The 23,048-nt window shown below is 44.3% G+C and overlaps 2 protein-coding genes across 3 annotated transcripts in view; both read right to left on the reverse strand.

Moving 5' to 3' along the window:
* Nucleotides 1-25: 25 nt before the first annotated feature.
* pros1 (protein S) lies at nucleotides 26-13,845 on the reverse strand. The gene is made up of 15 exons (XM_023835193.2): nucleotides 13,041-13,845; nucleotides 11,469-11,626; nucleotides 10,002-10,026; nucleotides 9,220-9,303; nucleotides 8,911-9,033; nucleotides 7,962-8,087; nucleotides 7,483-7,602; nucleotides 4,272-4,393; nucleotides 4,058-4,176; nucleotides 3,574-3,760; nucleotides 3,102-3,266; nucleotides 2,250-2,418; nucleotides 1,739-1,875; nucleotides 1,402-1,630; nucleotides 26-647 (listed from the first exon to the last, which is right to left on the reverse strand). The coding sequence occupies exons 1-15, from the start codon at nucleotides 13,117-13,119 to the stop codon at nucleotides 499-501; spliced, it is 1,992 nt and encodes a 663-aa protein (XP_023690961.2). The 5' UTR covers nucleotides 13,120-13,845; the 3' UTR covers nucleotides 26-498.
* A 140-nt stretch (nucleotides 13,846-13,985) lies between these two features.
* rasa3 (RAS p21 protein activator 3) overlaps nucleotides 13,986-23,048 on the reverse strand; it is a 39,373-nt gene continuing 30,310 nt past the window's right edge. For both annotated transcript variants that reach the window (XM_072717926.1, XM_072717929.1), the window contains exons 16-24: nucleotides 22,787-22,864; nucleotides 22,320-22,397; nucleotides 21,610-21,683; nucleotides 18,820-18,926; nucleotides 17,357-17,439; nucleotides 16,972-17,180; nucleotides 16,623-16,726; nucleotides 16,320-16,503; nucleotides 13,986-15,921 (exon numbers count right to left, since the gene is read on the reverse strand). In XM_072717926.1, the coding sequence (XP_072574027.1) occupies nucleotides 15,846-15,921; nucleotides 16,320-16,503; nucleotides 16,623-16,726; nucleotides 16,972-17,180; nucleotides 17,357-17,439; nucleotides 18,820-18,926; nucleotides 21,610-21,683; nucleotides 22,320-22,397; nucleotides 22,787-22,864 (993 nt within the window). In that variant the 3' untranslated portion in view covers nucleotides 13,986-15,845. The remainder of the gene's footprint in view (nucleotides 15,922-16,319; nucleotides 16,504-16,622; nucleotides 16,727-16,971; nucleotides 17,181-17,356; nucleotides 17,440-18,819; nucleotides 18,927-21,609; nucleotides 21,684-22,319; nucleotides 22,398-22,786; nucleotides 22,865-23,048) is intronic.

Below are 23,048 nucleotides of genomic sequence, written 5' to 3' on the forward strand. Positions count from 1 at the left end.
CGCAAATGAAAAAGTTAACAAAAAATCACTTTCAATAGTTTTTATTAAAATTAACGAAATACACGTCTTTGAAAAAATCTCAGCGGAAAGGACACAACTTATCATAAAGTACTTAAAAAACTATTTGACGTTCGAACAGGCGACGGATACTTTAGCGAGACCGATATTCCAACGGCTTGTAAGGGATCTGGGATTCGTTGTTTTTACCACGTAACAATCAGTTTATCTAAAAAACAAACAAAAAAAAAAACCATCACAAAACTAGAATCATTGATTCAGACCTGCAAATAAAGCGCTACATTTATATTTCTATAAAACCCACATACCAGTGTTTTGCAACTTTTTAATATACAGTTGTCTGAATAAAATTCCTACAATATTAAATATTAATGAAATTTTAATGTAACGGAGATTAAATTATGCTCTGAATACAAAGTGACAGTTTACACATCAGGAAAGGAGTACACAGTGTAAAAACAAAAACAAAAAAAAGGTCATTCAATAGTCTGACACCCGAGGACATGAGTGGGACTTGATGCTGTTGTGTTTGCTCACAGCCTCGTCGAAGTCCAGCTTCCGGCCATTGACGGTGAGCTCCATGCAGCCGTGGTAGAAGGCAGTCACAGGGGTGGCAGTTAGAGGAACCTCTATCCATGGAAAGACAGAGAGAGACGTCAGGGTAAACACACACCGCAGGGGGAAAAAGTCCAAAGTCTCCTATCCTTATTCCAAAACGATGCTTCCAGCACTCTGACTATGAACACTGAAGGAATAAAACAGGTTGTATATAGGCAACTCAAGGTTTTTATATACTGTTTGATATTTGGACATAGCTGTTAGAGCCAAGTGCTTGCTATGGACTTATTATAAAAACACTTATTATAAGGTGAGAGAATACAGAATATATTCTTCACAGAGGAGCCAGACATCTCTGGGAGCTGGAATACAAGGTCTCCACGATAGTGCACGATATCTTTACTTTGGAATGGAGATAAAGTTGCATGTAAATATTTCTCTTTTTCTAGTAGCTCTGACCCCAGTGTTGGTTTTATAACATCCCTTCAGCGTGACGGGAAGACATGTAAAATACAAAGCAAGCAGCCCAGCCCACACAAACGGCAAAAGGAGTAACATTAAAAAGTGACTAAATGAGTGGAATGCAGGAATGTGACAAGTGCTGAGTGAGTGGAATGAATGCCATTTTGATGAAAGGATGTGAAAAAACAGCAGCCAATGAATCCGACAAGTTACCCCGATAAGCCAGTAACCCTGCTTCGTAGTACAGGCCACAGGACTCCAAAAATACTGAGTTATAGAATTAAACAAATGTGCATATGATAAACACATAAGTATAAATGTATTAGCCACCTACATATGGAGAGAGAGTTAAAAATACCTTACCTGGGACACCTCCAACAAAAGTGCTGATGGGCTCTTGCATTGTGGGATCAAGGGCGGCGAGGAGGTTCTGTAGGACTTCGGGCTGAGCATACATGATGTTGGAGGAATTGGCCAGGATCTCGAGTTTGGATCTGGATATGGCGAGCTCCACAGACAAGTGACCCGGGTAGCACAGCATCACGGACTCCAGCTTTGCCACGCTTACGTCTCCCAGGAAGACCTGCAGGGTCTTTGAGAAGCACAACGATATACTCAGGAGAGCACAGGGGCCTGCGCAGACAGGATGAAGCTGGGGTGGGTCAGCTGATCATCACAGCAACCGGCCGGACAGACTTACTGACTCCTCAAGTCCCTGGGCCACCATAGAGATGGAGATGTGCACCGTGTTGTTCCTGACAAGGGCAAACAGGACTCCAGTACTTTTGGATGGTCGAATTCTCATATTAAGGTTGATCTTCCAAGAATCTGCTTCCTCTGAAAAGATAAATGTAAATATTAAATATTGAGCTGCTGATATATCTAAAAAAAAAATCTAAACAGATATAAAACTTTGCTCTGAACTGTGTATAATGTGTGTGTCGCAAAGGAGAGCAAGATGGGATATGTGAAAGAAGCATCCCTATGTATCTGTACTCATACAAATAAACAAAGCATCATTTCATTTCATTTTATGTTAAATAACCAGACAGACCAGAGGACAAGACATAAGCTAGCAGTAACCCTCAAGAATAAAGTCCAGTTTGGTTTCTATAGCCCATGGATCCGTTTTCTGTACTGCAAACCATATGCACCATAATCCTTTTGAACTACATACTATAGTCCAGGTGGTATTAGATTCCTGTACTTACTGTAGTCCAGGTTGAACTCTGCAAGCCCAGCTCCAGCGAAGTAGGACCCTCGCTCCACCTCAATAAGGCAGTGCTTGCTTTTCTTTTCCTGGATCACATCCTTGACCCCTGATCCTCCCTGGTTCATCAGGTTCCAACCACGGATACAGCCATCTAGCCTGGGATTAATCTGAAAGAGGACCAAGAGCCACACAAATGCTAGCAGTATGCTGAGGACTCGCGTAGACCTTTAAGCGATAGCCATGTCAAATCAACTCCAGTGGCTGGACTACAGCATGGTTCAGTGCACCTGATGAAATGGTTTTTCCTCTTTGGGTATAATTAGAGAGGCTTTTGTTATACTTTACCTAAGGTTTTGGTAGGTTGAAAAATTTGATAGCATAACCCAGTGACATATCCGAGGAATACTGTACCTAGAATCCTTTCAATAAGCATTGAGTTAAGTAAATGATTTTAGTGCAAAAACAAAACTGAAGTATTTGTGCAGGGCTCTTTGGTACCATCTCCATCGCCATTTGCAAGGCCCATCTCAAAAACCTGAGTAACTGTTTGGCACTTTGTGTAACACCTGCAGCAAAACAGCACCATCTGTTGGCTTCCACCCAAAAGTTTCTTACAGCTTTTGGATTATCTTCCAGCTTTTGTTAAAGCTGCAACAGATGTAGTTTAGGAAACAGTACGGCTAACTTTTTAAAATCGGATGATACGTTGAGCTGCATTATGAATGGTCTTGCACCTTTAATGTCCCCTGTTGCTTATAAAAGCATTTATCTATAATTACAAACATGGCTATAGTGTGGAAATCTGTGCTAACTGTAGCAGATTAGAGGATGGGTGGTGGGTGTGTTTTACCGGCTTCATGAGGTTGTCGGTATGGTTGGGAAGCCCGGCGATGTACACTTTGGTGTCCAGCTTCCCGTTGACGGGATTGAACAGGTTCACTGGGCTGGTGATGCTCATAACAGCCTGCCTGCTGATCTTCACACTGACACTGCGGTCCAGCTCCTCCACCGATATCTACAGGGCAGAACAAATGGTGCTTTTCCACTGCCACCAAGAACCTAGCCTTACCTGACCCGTACCAGGAACTGACGATTTTCCATTGCAACCCGTTCTGACACAGCCCTGCTTACTAGCGCAGCCGCAAGCCTGCCTAAACTGAACTATGCTGTCTTTGTGGTTTCTCGGGTCAGTTCCTGTATGCCAGTAGATAAGCGCCAAAAGTCACAAGCCCAGTAGAAAATGTAAACCACAAACTCTGTTTGCCCAGTGGTCCAAAGGCAATATCTTATGATGGCTTGTCATCAAGTTATCGCACTCTCACCACATGCCACTGCCCGTCGTTGATCTCTTTTCCACCTCTAGTGCTCTTGAACGACTTGTCCTTGCTGAACTGGACCTCAAGTTGACCATCCCTCAGACCCAGTAAGAACCAGGCCTCTGGGGATGATTCAGCATAAAGGATCACACCCTCTGGGTCAAAGGTACGGAAGTCGAACTCTGCTGTAAACCTTACAGTGGGAAAAAATGATGGTACTCAGGAATGTGAGGGACTTGAAAAATAACACAATGATCTCACACCCTGATGCTAAAATAATTTGTTGAACCACACTGAGTAAACCTGACAGTTTCCAAATGTCTGAACAATCACAGTCTGAAACATTTGTCTGTGACATGCAACATCGGGTTAGCTAACAAATTTAGCTACCCATAAATAAAGAGTTAATTAGCATACATGGGTTCCCTTAGAGGCTTAGACTGTTTAGTGGTTACACACACTCAGACACACCGGTGGGGGGAGAACTCACTTGGAATTTTCTGGAAGGCGGTACCGCAGGTAAATGACAGGAATCCCAGTGAACTGCTCCCCGAGATACAGAATTTCCGCATCCTTGGAGTCGTCCAGTTCAATACAAACAGGGATTTTCTGTCCAAGAAAATATGTCTTACAATCTCCTTTTTGAGAGCCCCATTTTACGCTCAGGAATAAAATTCAATGCTGTCTTTTCCCTGGAAGCATACCTCACAGGTCCGTCCATCCGTGGCCAGCTGCAGGCCCTTCCACCCTTCGCAGTGGCATGAAAAACTTCCAATGGTATTGATGCACGTGCCACCGCAGAACCCCAGAGCACACTCGTCGATATCTACGCAGAGAAGCCAACACCATGAGCTAAGGCGGGGTATTAGGCGGGGAATAAGGTGAGCCACACCCTGGACAGGGCTCCAGCCTGTCACATGGTGCTTTTCCACCAACAGAGAACCGGTTCCACTCCAGTTCGCAAACTGATTTTTGAATGGTTCTGAACATTTACACCAAACTAAAAACAGGTTCCAAACCAAAAAGCTATGGTCCCCGAAAGGGAACCATGATGACATCATGAGTGGGCGTGTACTAAGGTCCTTCGGCGAATCACGAATGCTCACAGCAAGAGGTCTGCATTCCTGCAGGACTCCCACAGGACCCGCCGCAAGAAAGAGCGCGTGACAAATTTTTATTTTTGAATGAGATAGTGAACAGGAAGTGACAGATATGTTTGTGGGAGTGGGAGAATAGAAATGACTCGCAGAATTTCTCGAAAAGATTAAAAATAAATAAGTATAGCTCAAATATATTTTTCTGTTATTTTATCAAACTGTTATCCATGTTTGTGAGTGAACATAAAGTTACATTAAAAATGTCACCGTGCGAAAGAACAACAGGCTACTATGCCTAATTTGGGGGCGGTATGGTGGTGCACTGGTTAGCACTGTTGCCTCACACCTCTGGGTCATCGTGAGGTTTCCTATAGGTACTCAGGTTTCTCACACAGTCCAAAATTATGCTGAGGTTAATTGGAGTTACCAGAATGCCCGTAGGTGTGCATGTGTGTGTGTGGGTGTGTGTGTGTCTGAGTGTGTGTGTGTCTGTGGGTGTGTGTGTGTGTCTGTGGGTGTGTGTGGGGGTGTGTCTGTGGGTGTGTGTGTGTGGGTGTGTGTCTGTGGGGGTGTGTGTGTGGGGGTGTGTCTGTGGGGGTGTGTGTGTGGGTGTGTGTGTGTGCCCTGCCATGGGTTAGTTTTTACCTGCCTTGCACCCATACCCTCCAGGATGGACTCCGAACCACCTGCAACCCGGTTACAGAATATGGATGGGTGCCTAATTTGATTTCTACACAGCTAGCCTATTCTGGAACTTCCGGAAGGACACTGGCATTTTGAAAGTCCCTCGTCACTCTTGTCAGAACCTGTGGCCTGTACTACGAAGCTGGGTTACTGGCTTATCGGGGTAACTTGTGATGTAAGTGCCAGTTTAAGGAAAAATCCATAGAAAAATATATAACTACATAAATGTCAAACCATATGTGGGGAAATAAGATATTTCACAGTCCTATTCCACTGTAAGCAACTGCAATGGAAACCACCTACCGTTTGCCTGTTGTGACAAATGCAAGAAAATACTATCATACACCGGGCACACGTCTGGCACTTCAGGGCCATGTGTGTTCAGTTTCGAAGGGTCAGACACTACGAAGGGCTACACTGACATTTACTAAAAGTGCACGCAAATCAAAAGTGACAACTGCATTAAAAACTGAAACAAAACACAAATTATTGGATTTTGTTCATGCAGATCTATGACCTGTTATTGCTAACGTTACAGTCGAAATACATGTACAGTGGTACCTCGGTTCTCGAACTTAATCCGTTCCGGACTCCAGATCGAATCCTAAAAAGTTCGAGTTCTGATTGAATTTTTCCCATAAGAAATAATGGAAAACCAATTAATTTTTTTAAAAATTTTTTTAGCATTTAAACACAAAATGAACAGGATAAAACAAGAATAGCATTTTTTTCTTAATGGCTTCCAAAACAATAAAGATCTTATCCCAACATTACCCCTGTCCTGTCGTGATACGATCGTCCACTCCTTCCGTGTGCCACGACCCCCTCGTAAACCTCGTGTGGGATCCCCATGTGATCAGCTGTTTCTGGTTGTCGTCACTAGTCCTCTGTATTAAGTCCGCATTTCAGTTTGTTTCCCCAGTCCGGTCATTGGGTGCATTTGACTTGCTTACAGCACTGGCTTAAAGCAACGCATTCTGATCCTGACGCAATGCATTACGGTTAGATGCATTGCGGCCTCTCACCCAGCTGCACAAACTGGAACCGCCTCCGTGACGACACACCTTAGCCCTTATTGGCTGAGGAGTTTAATTACACGCATGACGTTTGTATCCCAGGCAGTTCCGATGCATAATCTGCTATTTCTCCCGAATATCACGTAAAGCAGTGAGAACTGGTTTTCATTTAATTTACCTGGTAAAATAAAGTTTAAATAAATGACATAAATGCTCTAATAAGTTAGTCGTTTATTTATTGTTAGTTACTGTAATGTTGCGGTGGTTTATTTGGTTAATCGTCCAGTCTGTAAAGAAGGCATTCAAGTAAGAATTGCATTGTAGTATGACTCATTTCCTGGCGCGTACAATTTATATTACAGTAGGTCAGCGTTCACGGTTTGACTTCTGATATTCAGATCGAGTTCTAGGTCAAACTGGTTTGTTCGACTTTCAAGAAATTCGAGTTCTAGTGAGTTCGAGAACCGAGGTACCACTTTATATGTATGACTGGCCTATTATTATGTGAAATGTAGCCTGTTTTAACTGCAAAATAAGCATAGCCAAACAAAACGTATTTTTCCTTTGCGGGCGGGAGCAGGACAAAATACAACATACTCCTGTGGGAGCAGGACAGTTAAGATTCTGTCCCACACTGTCCTCTACTTGCAGGTAAACAACAAGGCCTGCCATCCTGTTGGGGTTCTCTAAACCCCGCCTACTCAGCTACACCCACCACTGATGACGCAATGGTGCCAACAGCCGAGACAAAAAACTGGTGGAATCCGGTATCTGGTTGGTACCCGATTCTGAATTAAACTGGTTCGCGAACCAGAAGAAAAGCGGTTCTTTGTCAGTGGAAAAGCCTTACATTGTCAACCAGGGATCTGAGTTAGGATTTGGTTATGATTTACTCATGATAACTACTGGATTACCACTTCCTTATAATTCTACAGGAAATTCAAACACTGTAGAGAGCCATTACTCTCATATTTGAACAGGAAAAACCTGCCCACCACTATTCCTCGCAAGTAACCCTACATTTATGAAATGATAATTGGTTCAGTATGTGGAAGTAGGCGTGGCCTCTAGTCCACGTGAGCAGTCTGGCTGGTCAGTAACCAGGCAGGACCCCTCACCTTGGCAGGAGCGTGACGTGTACTTGAACCCAGGCTCGCAGAGACACTCATACATGCCCAGGGTGTTCTGGCAGGTGGCAAGGCCGCAGATAGCCGGGTGTATGGCACACTCGTTAACATCTGCAGAAGGACGAGTTGGGAGATTTATTCTGAAACACAGACACATGGTCACGCTTTGCCAAGTAAACCACTGAAACACACTCAAACTGCTCTTAGGCCCCAATGCGGAGGGAGAAAACAAGAAACCATTTCCCACACTTTCCTGGACGCCGCTGGCGACCTATGCTGCTGTATTGGAAACTTTTGTGCTCTCACGGGAAGATATCAGCATTCCCGAAACAGCTGTCCGGGCTCCAAAACATTTGGCTCTGTTCTCTGGGCTGGAAACAAGACTCTGTCTCCAGCCCAGGCAGTTCCTGAAATATCCCTCATCCTCCATGCATTCCTGGGCCCCAACCGACACCCGAACACGGACTCACCTTTGCAGTGGATCTTCTCCCAGGAGGTGTAGCCATCTTCACACATGCAGTGGAAACTTCCGGGGAGGTTGACGCACTTCTGCTCACAGCCGGCGGGGAAATCCGGGTCCGTGCACTCGTCGATATCTGATCCGACACATCAGTGGAATTTGGCACACCTCTCCTTTTGGCATTGAGTAAACCCACCCGCCTCACCCCCAAAAGCTGGAGAATCACCCGTCTGAAGGGTATCTTCGGACTGGCTGGGTTATCATCTGTTGTTTTTCAAACCTAATCAGCAGCTCATTCCCACCATACCCATCATCTTGAATTTTTGTTTCTCTTCCATTCCCTTACATGCAGGGCTGTATAATGCAGGCACCTGGTTTTCATTAAAATCGTGATACCCTTGGCAAGCTTCATGGAAACCGCCTCAGAAGGTGGAGCCCTGGGTGGCCACCTATCGCCGAACGGGTTGATCGGCACAGTGCCTATCCTTTGATATCCTTAACTTCTACTTTATTTGTTGTCAAATTCTTTTCATTATTTTTTCACCCAAACATATTGTACATTTTGGTCATACTTCTCAACACTGTCAGGAAAAAGTACCAATTTATACCTTTGAGGGTACAAATACTTGTCACTGGAGCTGTACCCTCAAGGGTCGACCAATTGTACCTTTGCTGTAGGTAAATGTAGTTTCATTTAAGGTACAGAATTGGAGCTGAGGATTATTTTTGTGGCGTTGGGGGTACACTGTTGTTGTTGTTGTTGTACAGCACTGTTTCCCAATCCGGTCCTTGAGGACCCACAGTCGGCTCATGTTTTCACTCCCTCTGAGCTCCCTACCAGACAGTCCACATTTCCGCTCCCCTACGGGAGCTGGGAGGGAGCAAAAACGTGGACTATCTGTGGGTCGCCGAGGACACGGGCATAGAAGCACGGCAGGCCCGTCAAACTCCTCTCTCACCCTCATTACAGAGAATGCCCCTCCATCCAGGACGGCAGATGCAGGTGAAGGAGCCCTGCCCATCATCACAGCGCTCATATCCTTCCTGGTAGCAGGGCAACGGGATGCACTGGTTGCTGATCCCTACGAGAGGCGCAGCGGGTGAATATGCACACATCCAAAATACCAACTGTCTCAATAAATAATAACAAACACAATACATAGAAACCCAAAAGCAATGCACAGAAAGACATTGATGAACACAGAAGGTGGCGGTGGTGGTGGTGGTGGGGGGGGGGGGTCGCCTGAGGATGTTACTCACACACCCACCTGTCACACAAGCGCGTAGGTCTTGGATTCCATCATGCTCAGTGGGGGCATTGTCCACACCAACACGGAACTGTCCCAAACATCCTGAAATAGACATCGAATTCATTCTTCCATTACCACATATAAATGCTACCTGATGAACTCCAGAAAAAAATCCCCTCAGTCCCCTTAAAAAAAAGGTAGGAGCTGTTTAAAGATTTCACAACACTATGTTATGTAATCTTCCCGTAAGTGGGATGGTAGCCACTGTATTATTGGGTTGAGTTTTGCAGTTGTTCTGTCTTGTGTAACTTAGTAGTGTCGCAATACTGCTCTGCAGACGGTTTGTTAGTGCTTCTGGAACAGAGAACCATCATCGCTGTCCTACTAGGCCTCGCATCAAAGCAGAGCAAGCCCTGGAAACACGATGCGGCCTACTGGGATGAAAACACACCAACGCTTGGCACGCCCGTCGGCTCCAGAGCTGGGGGCTCATGCTTGCACATGTCCCATCGTGTCACGTGATCGTTCCCAAACAGTGGACGACCAGACACTTTGGGGACTGACCATAAAGGAGCAGGCAGTGCCGTGTAAAATGATGTAGATTGGCTAAAGCTTGCTGGTAGAAACTCTTGGCCAACTATTGGACCTTTTAAAGAAAGTACTTTACCTGAATCAAATATAACAATTATATTAGTGATTTTTGGAATATTCTAAAAACTATACCAGATATTTTTATTACTGATGTTAGTTTTTGGCTGTGTAAGTTGATTTGGATGCTATAAAAAATTTTTATGACTTACCAATATATTTAGGATAAAAGTATTCCTGTAAACCAAAGAGAAACCAAAAAAAATAGGATGAGTTTCAGTTCATGTTTAAAAAGACAAGTCAGTATGAAACTATTTTCCTTTCCTGTACAACATTATGAGCAACAAAAATAAGCCCCGTGTCAATTTTGGAGAAAAACAAATGTATTTGATAAGAAGGAGAAGTAAATATTTTACAGAGGTCGCTAAACAAGACTGTTTGGGGCCAGTTACAGGTCATTCGTGCTACGTGCTGGTATGTTTTGCTTGACACGCACACAAACATTCTTAACCAACACTTAACCAAGATTTCCATCTAACTCCAGACATTTAATCATACACAGTAAATACATTGGCATAAAAAGTAAACTGCAGCAGACAAGTCAATGGAGTGAATAAATCAACCAGTAACTTGATATTGCTTATTCACACACACACACAAAAAAAAAAAAACATACGCACTCAATAAGTGCTTGAAATTCACTCATGACCACAATGACATGAACATAGAATTAAAGATAATCAGTGCGAGAAATGCATGTCATCATTTTGCAAAACAAAATGTCAGTTCAGACCTGAATTTTGGAAATAGAATTTGCTTTCCTAGGCGAGTTTTTAGACAATTAAGACAAGTGCCCTTGGAACTGTGAGAATTTAATATATGCAGTGTGTCAGGTGCCAAATGTGATCTGTGGATCCTGATTTTATAAAATAGTGTATTATATAATTAGGGTCCACAGATCACCTTTAGCTTTGGCAGATCACTGTTGTGAAAGACTATCAATATTCCTTGGTCTGCAGTTTCTTCCTGAATGGTTATAGTCCATTATATCAGGTGCCAAAGGTAATCTGTGGGCCATGATTTTATAATATATAACTTTATAAAATCAGGATCTACAGATCACCTTTAGTCCCTCTTATACTGAACTACAACCATTCAGGACAAGCCCCCCCCATTATTCAAATGTGCTCACAATGTCCCCCCCCAATATATATTATTATTATATTCATGATCTCACCCGATGTTGACTCTATGGCTAAAGCCTTGTTTGGCACCTGATATACTGGACTAGAATAATTCAGGAAGTAACTGCAGACCAAGGAATATTGGTGATCTTTCAGGATGGTAATGTCTCTGGCTTCTCCTGCTGGAATGAGAGTCCCTTTGATGGCAGAGTGAAAAGAAATCGGAACATCAAGAAAATTGACAAGCCATTCATTCTCATCCATCAGGAGACAGTGAAGTGCTGAGGAATGGTTTGTCCTGGTACTACATGCCCAGACGTCAGTTCACGGAGACCAAGCTGATCTACATTTATCTCCTCTCATCCATCCTCTCATCCATCTAGAGCTGTCTATGCCTACTGCCAGACACGGCGCCCCCATAAAAGTTATTTCTTGGAACCTCATGCCCAGAGTTGAGACGGCTCGGGAACGGACGGGATTGCTACAGAAACGCACCGTCTCCGGCTGATTCTCGAAGATCTCGCGGGCCTCTTCCTTGTTGCACAGCTCCTCGATGCACTCCCTCTCCAGGTTCCCCTTCTTGCTTTCCTCAAAGAGAGTGTTCGCCCGGCGACGGCGGGCCAGGAACTGCGAGGCCGCGCTCCGCGTCAGGACTGCGAGTGGAAGTCAGCGCGCCAGTCATGCTAACATGCTAATGTGGCTCAAGCAGAGGCTGTACCAGTGAGGCTCCTTAATGTAGACTTTGTGCACTAGAGGGTGACATATTAGTGGTGGTGCCGCGAACGCTGGTGCGTACACTATGGTGCGTACATTATGGTGCGTACACTATGGTGCTTACACTATGGTGCGTACACTATAGTGAGTACATTATGGTGCGTACATTATGGTGCTTACACTATGGTGCGTACACTATGGTGCTTACACTATGGTGCGTACACTATGGTGCGTACACAATTTGCCTAATATTGGTTTGCTTACCAGAGGAAGAGGACAGGCCAGGTAACACCTACACCAGGCTCATAGCTGGCTAGAGTTATTCGCTCACCCCTCACACTTAAAATTTGATTTTGATGCCATCATCATTATGGCTATTAATCCACCCATCCATAACTGCTTGTCTAGCACAAGATACCAGTGTATTACAGGGTGTGTGCAGACAAACACCGTTTGCAATTTAGAGATACAATTTCACTTGACTGCTTTGTGTGACAAGACTGAGTAACATCAATCCACCCATCCATCGTCCATAACTAGGAATTGCAGTGATTCTGGACCTTACCTGCCTACTGCAGCTCACACTATGGGTAATTTGGAGACCTCGACTCATCTAGCCATAAGTTTGGGACTGAAATATTCAATGAAGATACTACTATATAATTTTACAATTATTGTAATGTTTTCTCAATACTACTTGAATGCAAGCCATGTCAGACAAAGGTAGGAACTGAATGTAATTCATCCCAAAAGTAATGTTTCCATTTTTGTTAATCAGGATATAGTGAACACTCCAAAACAGCCTTGGGTATACACGCAGAGCACCCAGAACCACGTGGCTCGACACATGGTGTACAACTGTAATCAGTGTTGCAGTCTTACATTACGTTGTCTCTGCGATTACGTTAAAATTATATTTGGTGGGCAGCTAATTTTATTATGGTGTACCCTTATTAACCATGTTCTACGGCCCCTGTTGTGTTTGGTAGGTTTTAGTATCCCATGTGTCTAATGCCTGCCCTACAGGAGAAACTGAATGGGTAGTAATAAACAAAACACTACATTACACAAAACATGCTATTTTTTGAAAACTTTAATTGGCGTGTACCGAGGTAAAGTCAAACTCTGCGCATCGACTTTCATTTGGACAAACTGAAAGATTATGTTGTGCGATCCCTTTTCGGTTTTAAGTTTACTACCGCAGACTGACAAAAGTTAACACATCATAAACTTAATCGGAAACAACGTTAAAACTTTACACCGCTGAACGCCCCCTCCCATCCGGGTGGGTGCACGAAACCCGGAGCACAAAAACAGCTCCTCTTATGACTCGCCCCCCCATCATCTACTCACATCTATGTGCATCGCATACGGCGGCCAGAAGGATGAGGCAACCGACAGACACCCCTACCGCCGATCTCCTTCTCCACATTGTAAAGAGTCTCCTTCCAAACTGCGCTAGCGCGGCTTTCTGAAACCAAATCCTGAAACTGAATATTTCCTCTTGATTTTTCTTTTTTGCCCCCCTCCGTCCGGGGCCGTAAACAGGACACGGATGGCGTCAGGAAAGCGACGTGGGGTCTCTCCAGATCGAGCGCTCCGCTGACCAGAAGTACTCGGGTCTTCTCAAACGCTGCCAGATGCTTTCATTATTTAAACTAAGGCAACCCCCCCTCCAAAAACTTAATCCTCCTCGAACTGACCTCTCTTCAGTCGTTAAACGAATATGTTATCAGTTCTTCAGCGTTTTGTTTGCCGTGGTCTCCAAACAAAATGCTTTAAAGGCGTGATATGATTTTAGGGTTTAATTAGACGTGTGACTTGCTAAACCTGTTTAGCACAAACAATGGAAAGCTGCTAATAAACAATACGTGAATTAATGAATCAGCTGTATTTTCATGAACGCCTTTTCTTTGAGTGCTACAAAATTGTTTTTAAGAATCTTGGAAGCCATCCATTCCAACCGCTTATCGTCTTTTTAAGCTGTACCGTATTTCTTTTGTTGTTTTCTTGGCAGAAGAATGGATCCCCCAATATCATTCAGTTATAACACCAAGCTACGAGCAAGTTGTGTGAATATAAATATACGTATTTGAAATAGCCCCATACATGTTTTTTTTTAATGAAAATACTCATGTAGGACGAAAGTTGATCAGAGGTGGCGCTGTTGTCTTAAGTTGTAGTATGCGTCTTCGTTAAAATGGGTTGTTTTTGCCTGTAACCTCCAATGAAACATATCGTGCCCCCCCCCACCAAATATATGTAAGTGAAGAAGGGGGAAAAGCTGAGACAGCAAAATATTATTAATACCTTCATTTAACCAAAGGGAGTGGTTTCTATCAACCTTATTTCTGTACATTTACTTTCATATATCCGTATAAAAATACATAGTTTGTCCTGTTGTTTTTCTTTTGAGGAATTTAAGAGATATCGATTGGGTGACTGATGTATTGTTTTAATTGTAATCACAATTGTCATGCCTGACATTTTTTTGATTGCTGTTTATGGATAGTGCCAGACCTTTAAAACTTTTTACCTTTAGTGAGAGAAATACTAAAATATTCTGAGAGCACACTATTGAGCAACGACCATTATTCAAACCAAACCTTCCTAAAATCCTCAAAAGAAAAACGGCAGAGGTACTCCGTAGTCAATCTTGAAAATTAAGCGCAGCTTTCGTAACACTGCTGCCACCGTGATGCGAGCCTGTTACGTGCGGAGCGGAATGGCGCTCCCATGGGCGCAGGACCACACGTTCCCACTACGCCGGTGAGCCGCTCCATCGCTGTGCTACCCTGCCAGCCAAGTTACCGGCAAGCCTGTAACTTCTGGCTCGCAGTGTCACCTCAGGGGGAAAAAAAACAACCGCCCAACCAAAACCTTTCTTCCTTAGAAATGTATATATATGAACAAAAAGCGCACACACGATGACGCGCGCACTCTCGCTCGCCAGTTCGTGGGTGCGCGCACACACTGTCCTGCTCAGGCACCTAAAACCATAAACATACAGACAAAAATCATGCTTCTTTGACCGGTATCTGACACCTCTATCACTGAACAACATTCCACAGTAAACACAAAGCTTGACAGACATTATGTTTAAGAGATTTCCACACAATAACACAAAATATTAAAAAAAGCCTTGACATTAAGTGAAATTATATCCATAATGGTCTAACATTCTGAATTTTTAAAACCCCACTGCACAGACTTCCAATTTGAGTGTACAAACAATGACATAGAAAACTACAGTATCTGAAAATATCTTTTCTTTTTTTTTTTTTAAATACTCGGGATATTGCTGCAAACACTCATGGAGGTTAATTTCCTAATTTCCTAATTTCCTAATTTGACTATGCAGCTCTTAATCGTCCCTGGATTGAAGAAAATACCATTTCAGAGTAGGAACTGGCAGAAGGATGATCACAATGGTTATTATGACTTTTGACCCAGAAAATGCTTTTAAATGAACAAACAAGACTTTCTGCTAAAATTAGGGTACAATTTGTATGTGATTCTGGTTAATAAAAATGCATTGATTAAAAAAATGTTTTAACTGGATCTCACCAACACACTGAAGAAAAGAGTTGTATCGTGCAGTGAAAGGTAGGTGTGCACACACGGGAATTTGCATTTAACCCTTGCTGAGATGAACACACACACACACACAGCAACAACACTCGTCTATAACACCTGATGAGCAGTATGTGGTTTCTGGGGACGCAGAGTTCGGCCTTGAAATTCAGTGGATAGGTTAACACTAAATATGCTTTTTAAGAGCTTTTTAAAACGGCCAATGAACCGATCCGCAGAACGGATTAAAAACAAAAGGATCTCACAGAATAAAAATTTAAAATGTGCCGTAAGGCAGAGCTGCATCATCCATCAGTTCGGGATGATTAAAGTGCATCGCTTTGGTCACACCGTGTGGTGAAGAGCTGTCCTTTAGTTTAGTATTTCATAGAAAATACTGGAATTAGCTTGACCCTTAATCTTCACGCTACACTTCTACACAGGATAATCCCATGTCCTCATACGCGCAGGTTCCGTTTTCAGGACCCTTGCGGGGCGCCTCTCTCTGTCTGTCTCTCTCTCTCGTGGGAGGTGGAACACCAAGTCAGCCAGCGCTCAGAGCACCATGGCAACCGCTGGTTGCGGTCAGATGGAGTAGGTGGAGCATTCCGACTGCTGCCGAATGTAGCACTGGAAGTTCTGGTCTCCAATTGGATGTTCCCTGTGGAAAGGGTTTGAACAAAATAATAATGAATAATAATAAAAATGACCAAAAAGACCACTCACAATTTACCAATAACTCGCCACCAAAATTTATTTGTTGTGTATTGTTGTGTATTCTGAGCTCGGCGAGCCACCGTACTTAACAATGCATTATGGGAAACTGAGTTTGAGGGAGTTGTACAGGCACATGTCAGATGGCAGCAAGCACTACTGTCATGTTATGTATACCGGCATTCATCTTTGATACTACAAGGGATTTAACGCCGATGGACTGAAAAATCACAGTTAAATAATGTCTCAAAGTTCCTCAAATAATTGTCAAAGTCTAACTGATGCTGAACTGAACAGGTGGTGCTATTGATAGCCAGCTTGATCTGAAATTAGCTTGGGACTTACTGGCTGCCATACTTGGTCTTTCTGAACTTGTCCCTTTTGTACTGAGCGTGCTCTTGCTCCAGGGCCTGCACTGCAGTGATGATGCTCTTCAGTGTCTTGTACGTCTCCTGGGGGTCGTCGATGATGAAGCTGGAGTACTCCTCCTGCTCCGGCCCGTCATACACGGACTTGCTGCCGCACGCCTCTGTTGGGCGGGGGGGGGGGGGGGGGGGGCGGTCAGCAAGGAAGGTGATACTATGAGCTGATGCATGTCACATACACTTTCACAGCAAGGGCATGAACACACACACACGTAAGCGTCACCTTGCATCTTGATCAGCTTGGCTATGTACGTGCTGAAGAGTGAATAGATGCGTTCTGTCTCACGGTCTCCATCGACATCCAGCTGGATGTTTGCGGGAAGACCACTGTCAAGGATACAAAGGGCAGAAAAAAAAGAGACGTAACATTCCAAGACCTCAAAAACAGCATTTTCTTGACATTTCCTTTGTGTGTGTTCCACATTAACACTCCTGCCAACTCAATGACTTTTACCACTAATGGTCTTAATAATACGCTGTGGATCACATGGTGCTGTGCTGGAAACTCCACAAAGCTCTCTCCCTTGGCCACCCAGTAGAGGGCAGATGTCTTGGAGATGCATAAAACTCACGCTGTGCAGGGGGTGCAGCCGGGGGCGGAGTCAGCTGAGTGCTTGCAGCACAGCCAGTGTCCATTGAGGTATGCCGACGGGTGGTAAGTACTCAGCCGCTTCCGGTTGCACTGGCTGACTTTCGTTAGGATGTCGATCCAATCGCGCGCCTCCACGCAGTTGTTGGCCTGGATGTAGAGCGCCCTCTCAGGCTGGATGACCTGGAACATCTGTCAACATTCAACAGAGAACACAGAGGTCAAGCCCCATGCTAAACTAAAGATTACAGTAGACTTTAGGTGCAGGGAACAACATTTATTAATAAAAGCTCATATTGAAGAATCACTTTATGGCATTTCTGTCATGTGTTTCTTTTGCTCTTTGTGCACAGAAAGCAGCCTCTTACATTTTTCATCTTGAAGGACTCCTCTTCTAATCGCTCAACTGCCAGGATGTTCTCGATGGGAATACTGCACAGTGGACTCTCTCCTGAAGGACCATGAGGGGGAGTCATAGATCACAGGATTTAGAGATGCAGAAAGCTTATAGCTAAAAGACACACCCAAATACAGTACATAGGTGCAGACCCCCCCCCCCCTTACAGCACACCATTAAGACACATCATTCTGCATTACATACAAATTGTACTTCAGAATGGGGGTTAGGCTGGATACCAAATCCATCCATCCATTTTGTGTAACGGCATGTCCTATTCGGGGTCACAGGAGATCCGGAGCCTATCTCAGGGCTACGGGCGCAGGGCAGGGAACAACCCAGGGTGGGGTGCCAACATATCACAGGGCACACTCACACACCATTCACTCACCTGCGGGCAATTTAACTCCAATTAACCTAAGCATGTTTTTGGATTGTGGGGGAAACTGGAGGAAACCCCACAATGACATGGGGAGAACATGTAAACTCCACACTTGATCCATGAAGCTAACCACCACACCATAGGGTGACCAGATAATCCATGTCAGGGAGGACACTTTGAGCTACTTCGGGTTTTACAAACTAATTTCAAATTGAAAGGCTCCAGTGCTCGGATAAATAGTTCAGCTCTTCTTGTGCTTTGACTGGTTTGTTTCCTTGACTGAAAGACGCATCCAGCTGTTTCACATTAACATTAGTGACACATGTATGATTATAGGAGACTGACCAATCAGCACACAGCAAGAACTCAGTGCTCAAGTGAAATCCAGGTCCTTTTCATTGAAATGGTAAATTACAATTCCTGTCCTAGCTCAGAGTGTTCTCCCTGACATGGATTATCTGGTCACCCTACCACACCACCATGCCACCCCCCATACCAAATCACAAGGTATTAAAGAACTTCATAGTACAGAATAAAGGTTATAAAAGGATAAACAGACCCTACATTACAAGATGGGTTAAAGACCTCCATATTACAGTACAGCTGTTATACGCATTACATATTGACCACATAAAGACATACACAACTTACAGACATCCCATAATACACAGGAGGCAGTAACATCTTTTACAGTGGGACACTCAGACACACCAACAGCAGATGGGTCAGAGAGTTTAATCCACATTAAACACGACTCTTCCCATTTCCCAGCAAGTGTCAAACACCATTAGCTCAAGAAATTACGCAATCACTGCACAAGCTCAGCTTGGGACCACAGGATGCATCCCTAATTTGGGCCATATCACACAACAGCCACATGCCGTCGTCTTGGGACTCAATTATACTGGAGCCACGAGGTACCATGGGACCGGATCACACAAACACAAAGTGCCATCTCGGGACCCAATGAACCCAATAATGTACAGCAGCTTTGGTGTCTGTTTTACAGAATCGTGTGGTGAAGAAAAGAACCAACAAATGTTCAGCATTACCTTTGCTTTTGTGATAGGTGAACTCATGGTTGGTGAGACGGAACCATCTCTTCTTGAAGTTCTTCATGCCAAAACGATTCCTCCCCTGAGCTCTTTTGATCATGAATCTGGCAGGAGTGAAGGTAGGAGAGACAGGATGTTATCTCTTTACCACCTCAGCTGGTTAGGGGTCTGTGTCCCTGCCTGGAACGTTGTGGGTTCAAGTCTCACAGTAGGGACCTTAACCCCAGTTGCCCTGGCGTGCTGGACCGTGCATTTTGATACTAATGTTTGCTCTCACCTGTATATACATGTGTATCTGTGTCACTCATGGAGACCAATATGGCATCAAAACTACCCAATTTCCCCAGAATGATGAATAAAGCACAACTATTCTATTTGTTAAAGCAGTGAAATCACAGAGGACATCTGGCAACCAGTCTGATGTCACAGCAGCACGGAGAAGCTCCAGAGTTATCATCCCTAAGCTGGAGCAGCAAAGATCTGGTAGTGATCTTCAGCGCTGAATGTGACCCTATGTTTGTGATCACTGCTTGCAGTGCTTGGTGCAATTTAAGTCCGTTCTGTCACACTAGTGATGGGCTGTGCAATACCGTACTTCAATAGCACTTTTTTCACAACAGTTTAATCACTGGACTGCACTCCAGAAGTATAACTAGAGATTTGAGAGGAGAAATTCCTCGCTGTGAAAAGTGCAGGCAACATTTTTGTGTTGCTACTTGCTGAACTTATTCTCTAAAGCACAAACTAGTGCGTCAGGACAAAACACTTTGACTTAATGAGCGGCTTTGCAAACTTGTTCATGGGAACAAAGGCATTCAAGGCTGGGAGATGCATTTCATTGAATCCTACTTTACTGTGTGCCAGGTTGTCAGGATCCATCGATCAAACTAGTCAAATGCCTCTGCTCAGAGGAGAACGGGTCGTGTGGGGGGGTTAGAGCAACAGCCCCCAGGGGTAATCTGCGGATGAAGGAAATTTGGCAGCTTAGCCCTGCTCCCCGTCGAGGGGAAAAACTAAACAAACAGGGACCACAGCATGTGACATCGTGTGAAACTCTCAGGTCTGCAGCCCCAAAAATTTATTGGACAGCCTCAGTGACTCAGACTGGGATCAGCCAATTGCGAGCATGCAGCATTACTGCACAAAGCCAACCAACAGATACACTCAGCTTAGCAGTCTTCACACTCTTCACAAATACATGTGGCAGATGTGCAGCCTGTCCTCTGCGATCTCACTGTTTTATTTCGACATGCAAGAAAGAAAACTCTTTAAGAGATTCCACAGAGATTCTACAAAAAGAAAGCTTTTCTAACACCTTGCTTACAAAAAACTAGGGGAAGAAAGCAGGGAGTGGGGTCACAAGGTCACAGTTGGGGTCACAAGGTCACAGAGCCAGCCGCTTACCTGGAAAACCCTCTGCTATCAAGTCTCTTAATGACAAGTCTCACACTCCTGCACCCAGCATGGGAGAGAAGACAGGAGACTCAGGCTACATCCACACTGCTACATTTTAGTTTAAAAAAAATCTCCATCCACACATCATTTATTGAAACAAGCCATGAAATGAGGGAAAACGTATATGACGTCTCTTTTAGCCTACACTGGATATGCACTACACTGGATATGCACTACACTGGATATGCACTACACTGGATATGCACTACACTGGATATGCATCAACCAGTAAATTAGTTTTTTTTTGCGCAAAATGCAGCAGTGACACTGTACAACACACTATTTAGGTGCATACAGGTCAGCAACAGGGAACGCCCCATTGAAAGCAGCTCCTTCATATTCGCCATGTTGGAATACGGTTTACTTCTGTGTAGGTGACCAGGTGACCAATCAGACCATGAGAGGGTGTAACTAGGGGGATCGAATCCGACATGGGCCAAGTGATGAGTAGGGACCAATTAGGGCGCTTTTAGAGTCCGCGTTTTCAAAAGTCTCCATTTTCACTCATCCACACTGCAATGCTCAAATATGAGAGTGTTTACGAAAGTCTGTTTTTGGGGGCTGACAACTTCAGGGTTGTTTGGATGAGGAGAAATCGAAGACTGATGTCTGCATTTTTAAACAGAAACGTAGCAGTATGGAGGTAACCTCAGCAGTTCTCCTCACTTATCTCACAGATTGTGAGACCCCTCTGAAACATAGGTGGCGAGAGTACTCTTTTCCAAAGCACAGATAAACTGTCTCAAGTGTACTGATAAGTCTCATCTCTCTGACAGATGGATTGCAGCTGATCAACTCTGGTCTACTCTAAGAAAGACAACAATCCAGGAAGAGCGATACCATCCTAACACCATCCTGGCACTAGGAAAGTTTCCCACTTGACACAAAGACCGCAGTCGCACTTCTCTGACACAAGATGGCGATGGCAGGTCGTCTCCCTAGACCAGCAATTCCCTCAATAGAAGATTCCACAGCTGAGGTCAATGTCTCCTTTCAAATGTAAGATCTCCAGCTGATTTTCCAGCAGAGGAGGAAATTAATCTCCAGGGTTGGCGTGTTTTTTGTTGTGTCACAACACTCTGTTTGTTAAACGATGCCTCCATTTGGATAGAAAGCAGCATCACATGGCCTTTGCGCATGTAAATGATTCCTTTTCTGGGCTGCTTTTCGGTCAGGTGATGCGGTTTTCAAACTTCAGTTAGGGGACATAATTATAACCCACATTTATTGAGCTATGTGCCCAGGGACCACTTATTGTGAGATGGCTCAAACTCTGTTGGTCCCCTTGTAATGAATTCCCTGATTCATGGTGGGGGTCATCAGCAACCTCACCCCTCTTTCAGCATGATCGGCGTCTCAATGCTTTTCTGGTCCCACCTCCCGGATGAGGAGATCAGATCTAGGAACTGAGCAGAGAAAAATGGCAGTTATATACCCATGCAGTACCAGACCAGATCATCTGGAGCACTTACAGGCTACACATAAGCCTTAGTACTCTTTTAAAGACTTTCCATCTCTCTTCAGACGTCTACAGATTTTCCATCTGTTTAAGCTTCACAGAGAAGCTTCAGTACTCATAAAAACCGAAATTACTTCAGTTAGGAAGAATATTTCTTTGCTTAGTTTAGTAAAAGGAAAACTTGCATCTACCACTGTTTCCCCATAACCAGGAATGGTGCTTGATATTTACAGGAACTGCTGAATGCAACACTTGAATACTGTACAGATTAACCCAGGCATGTCAACCAGAGAGAGAGAACAGTCTATATAAAGAAAGATCAGCCAGCCTTCTGTATACACAGCTCCCAGTGGCAGAGCGCCTCAATGCAGAGACTGCAAACAGCCCCGTCTGGCATGTATAAACAGATCACATTGTTTATATCGGACACTAGGGGGAGCTCCACCAGACAAAGCCTATTAAACAGGGAGCCCTTTTCACTAATTACAGCTAACTCAGACGCGGGAGTCTGTCCAGAGCAGGCCCTCAGTAACGGACATCCCCAAACGGAATAACGTTAAATTAAAAACGAAACAGATCTCACATTTTTCACAGCATCTGAATATTTATGGTCGTTGAAGTAGTCGTAAAATGTTGCCATGAAGGACTCTTTGAAGTTGGCCTGTGGGGGTGAGAGAGCGATTAGCTTCCCCTTCGATCGAGGCAGATGTGTTTCCGTTTCACTGGCAGGGACAGGTGCTCGGCCTGGGCTGCATCTCATTCCTCATACTGTCCTACCGTCCGGAAATTATACTGTGGTGTACGATATTTTGACAGCATCTTCGAAAAATTGGCAGTAAAATTACGAAGTTTTTATTATGGGGGTCCACCTCCCCATTCTCAGCTAATTTTGACACAAGGATATACCCAAAATACCGTGGTAGACACAAAATGCAGCGGTATAAGGCATTACTACAATTCCGCCAAACCTAACATCTGCTAGCTCCTGCCCTCCAGGTGCATTTTCTCAAGGAGGATGAACCTCACTGGGTGAGCGGCGGAGTGACTCACGGACTTGGACTTGGCAAGGCTCCCCAGGGTCTGTATGGTCTTGGAGATCAGGGTAAGGGTTCGAGAGGTAGAGGGATCCTGTGGAAGAGAGATGATCCCTGATTCACACATCCTGTAGGAAGCCGTCACCACAACCGCCACATGCGATGACTATGAGCGGTAACTGAGCGGTGACACCAAACCAGTAATCATATGGGAAACGGATGTACATGCTAACCGCTGATCAACAGGAAGGCATGACGGCATAACCAATGACAAACAG

This window comes from Paramormyrops kingsleyae, chromosome 1 (genome assembly GCF_048594095.1).
Source record: "Paramormyrops kingsleyae isolate MSU_618 chromosome 1, PKINGS_0.4, whole genome shotgun sequence".
NCBI classification, from domain to species: domain Eukaryota; kingdom Metazoa; phylum Chordata; class Actinopteri; order Osteoglossiformes; family Mormyridae; genus Paramormyrops; species Paramormyrops kingsleyae.

Bases quoted from the DNA above. Each gene is read 5' to 3' on its own strand.
- pros1 (XM_023835193.2), bottom strand. From the start codon at position 13,119: ATGTGGAGAAGGAGATCGGCGGTAGGGGTGTCTGTCGGTTGCCTCATC. The intron at 4,177-4,271 runs GTATGCTTCCAG...TTTCTTGGACAG, and splicing joins CGGATGGACGGACCTGTGAG to AAAATCCCTGTTTGTATTGA. The intron at 2,419-3,101 runs GTAAAACACACC...GTCCTCTTTCAG, and splicing joins CCGACAACCTCATGAAGCCG to ATTAATCCCAGGCTAGATGG.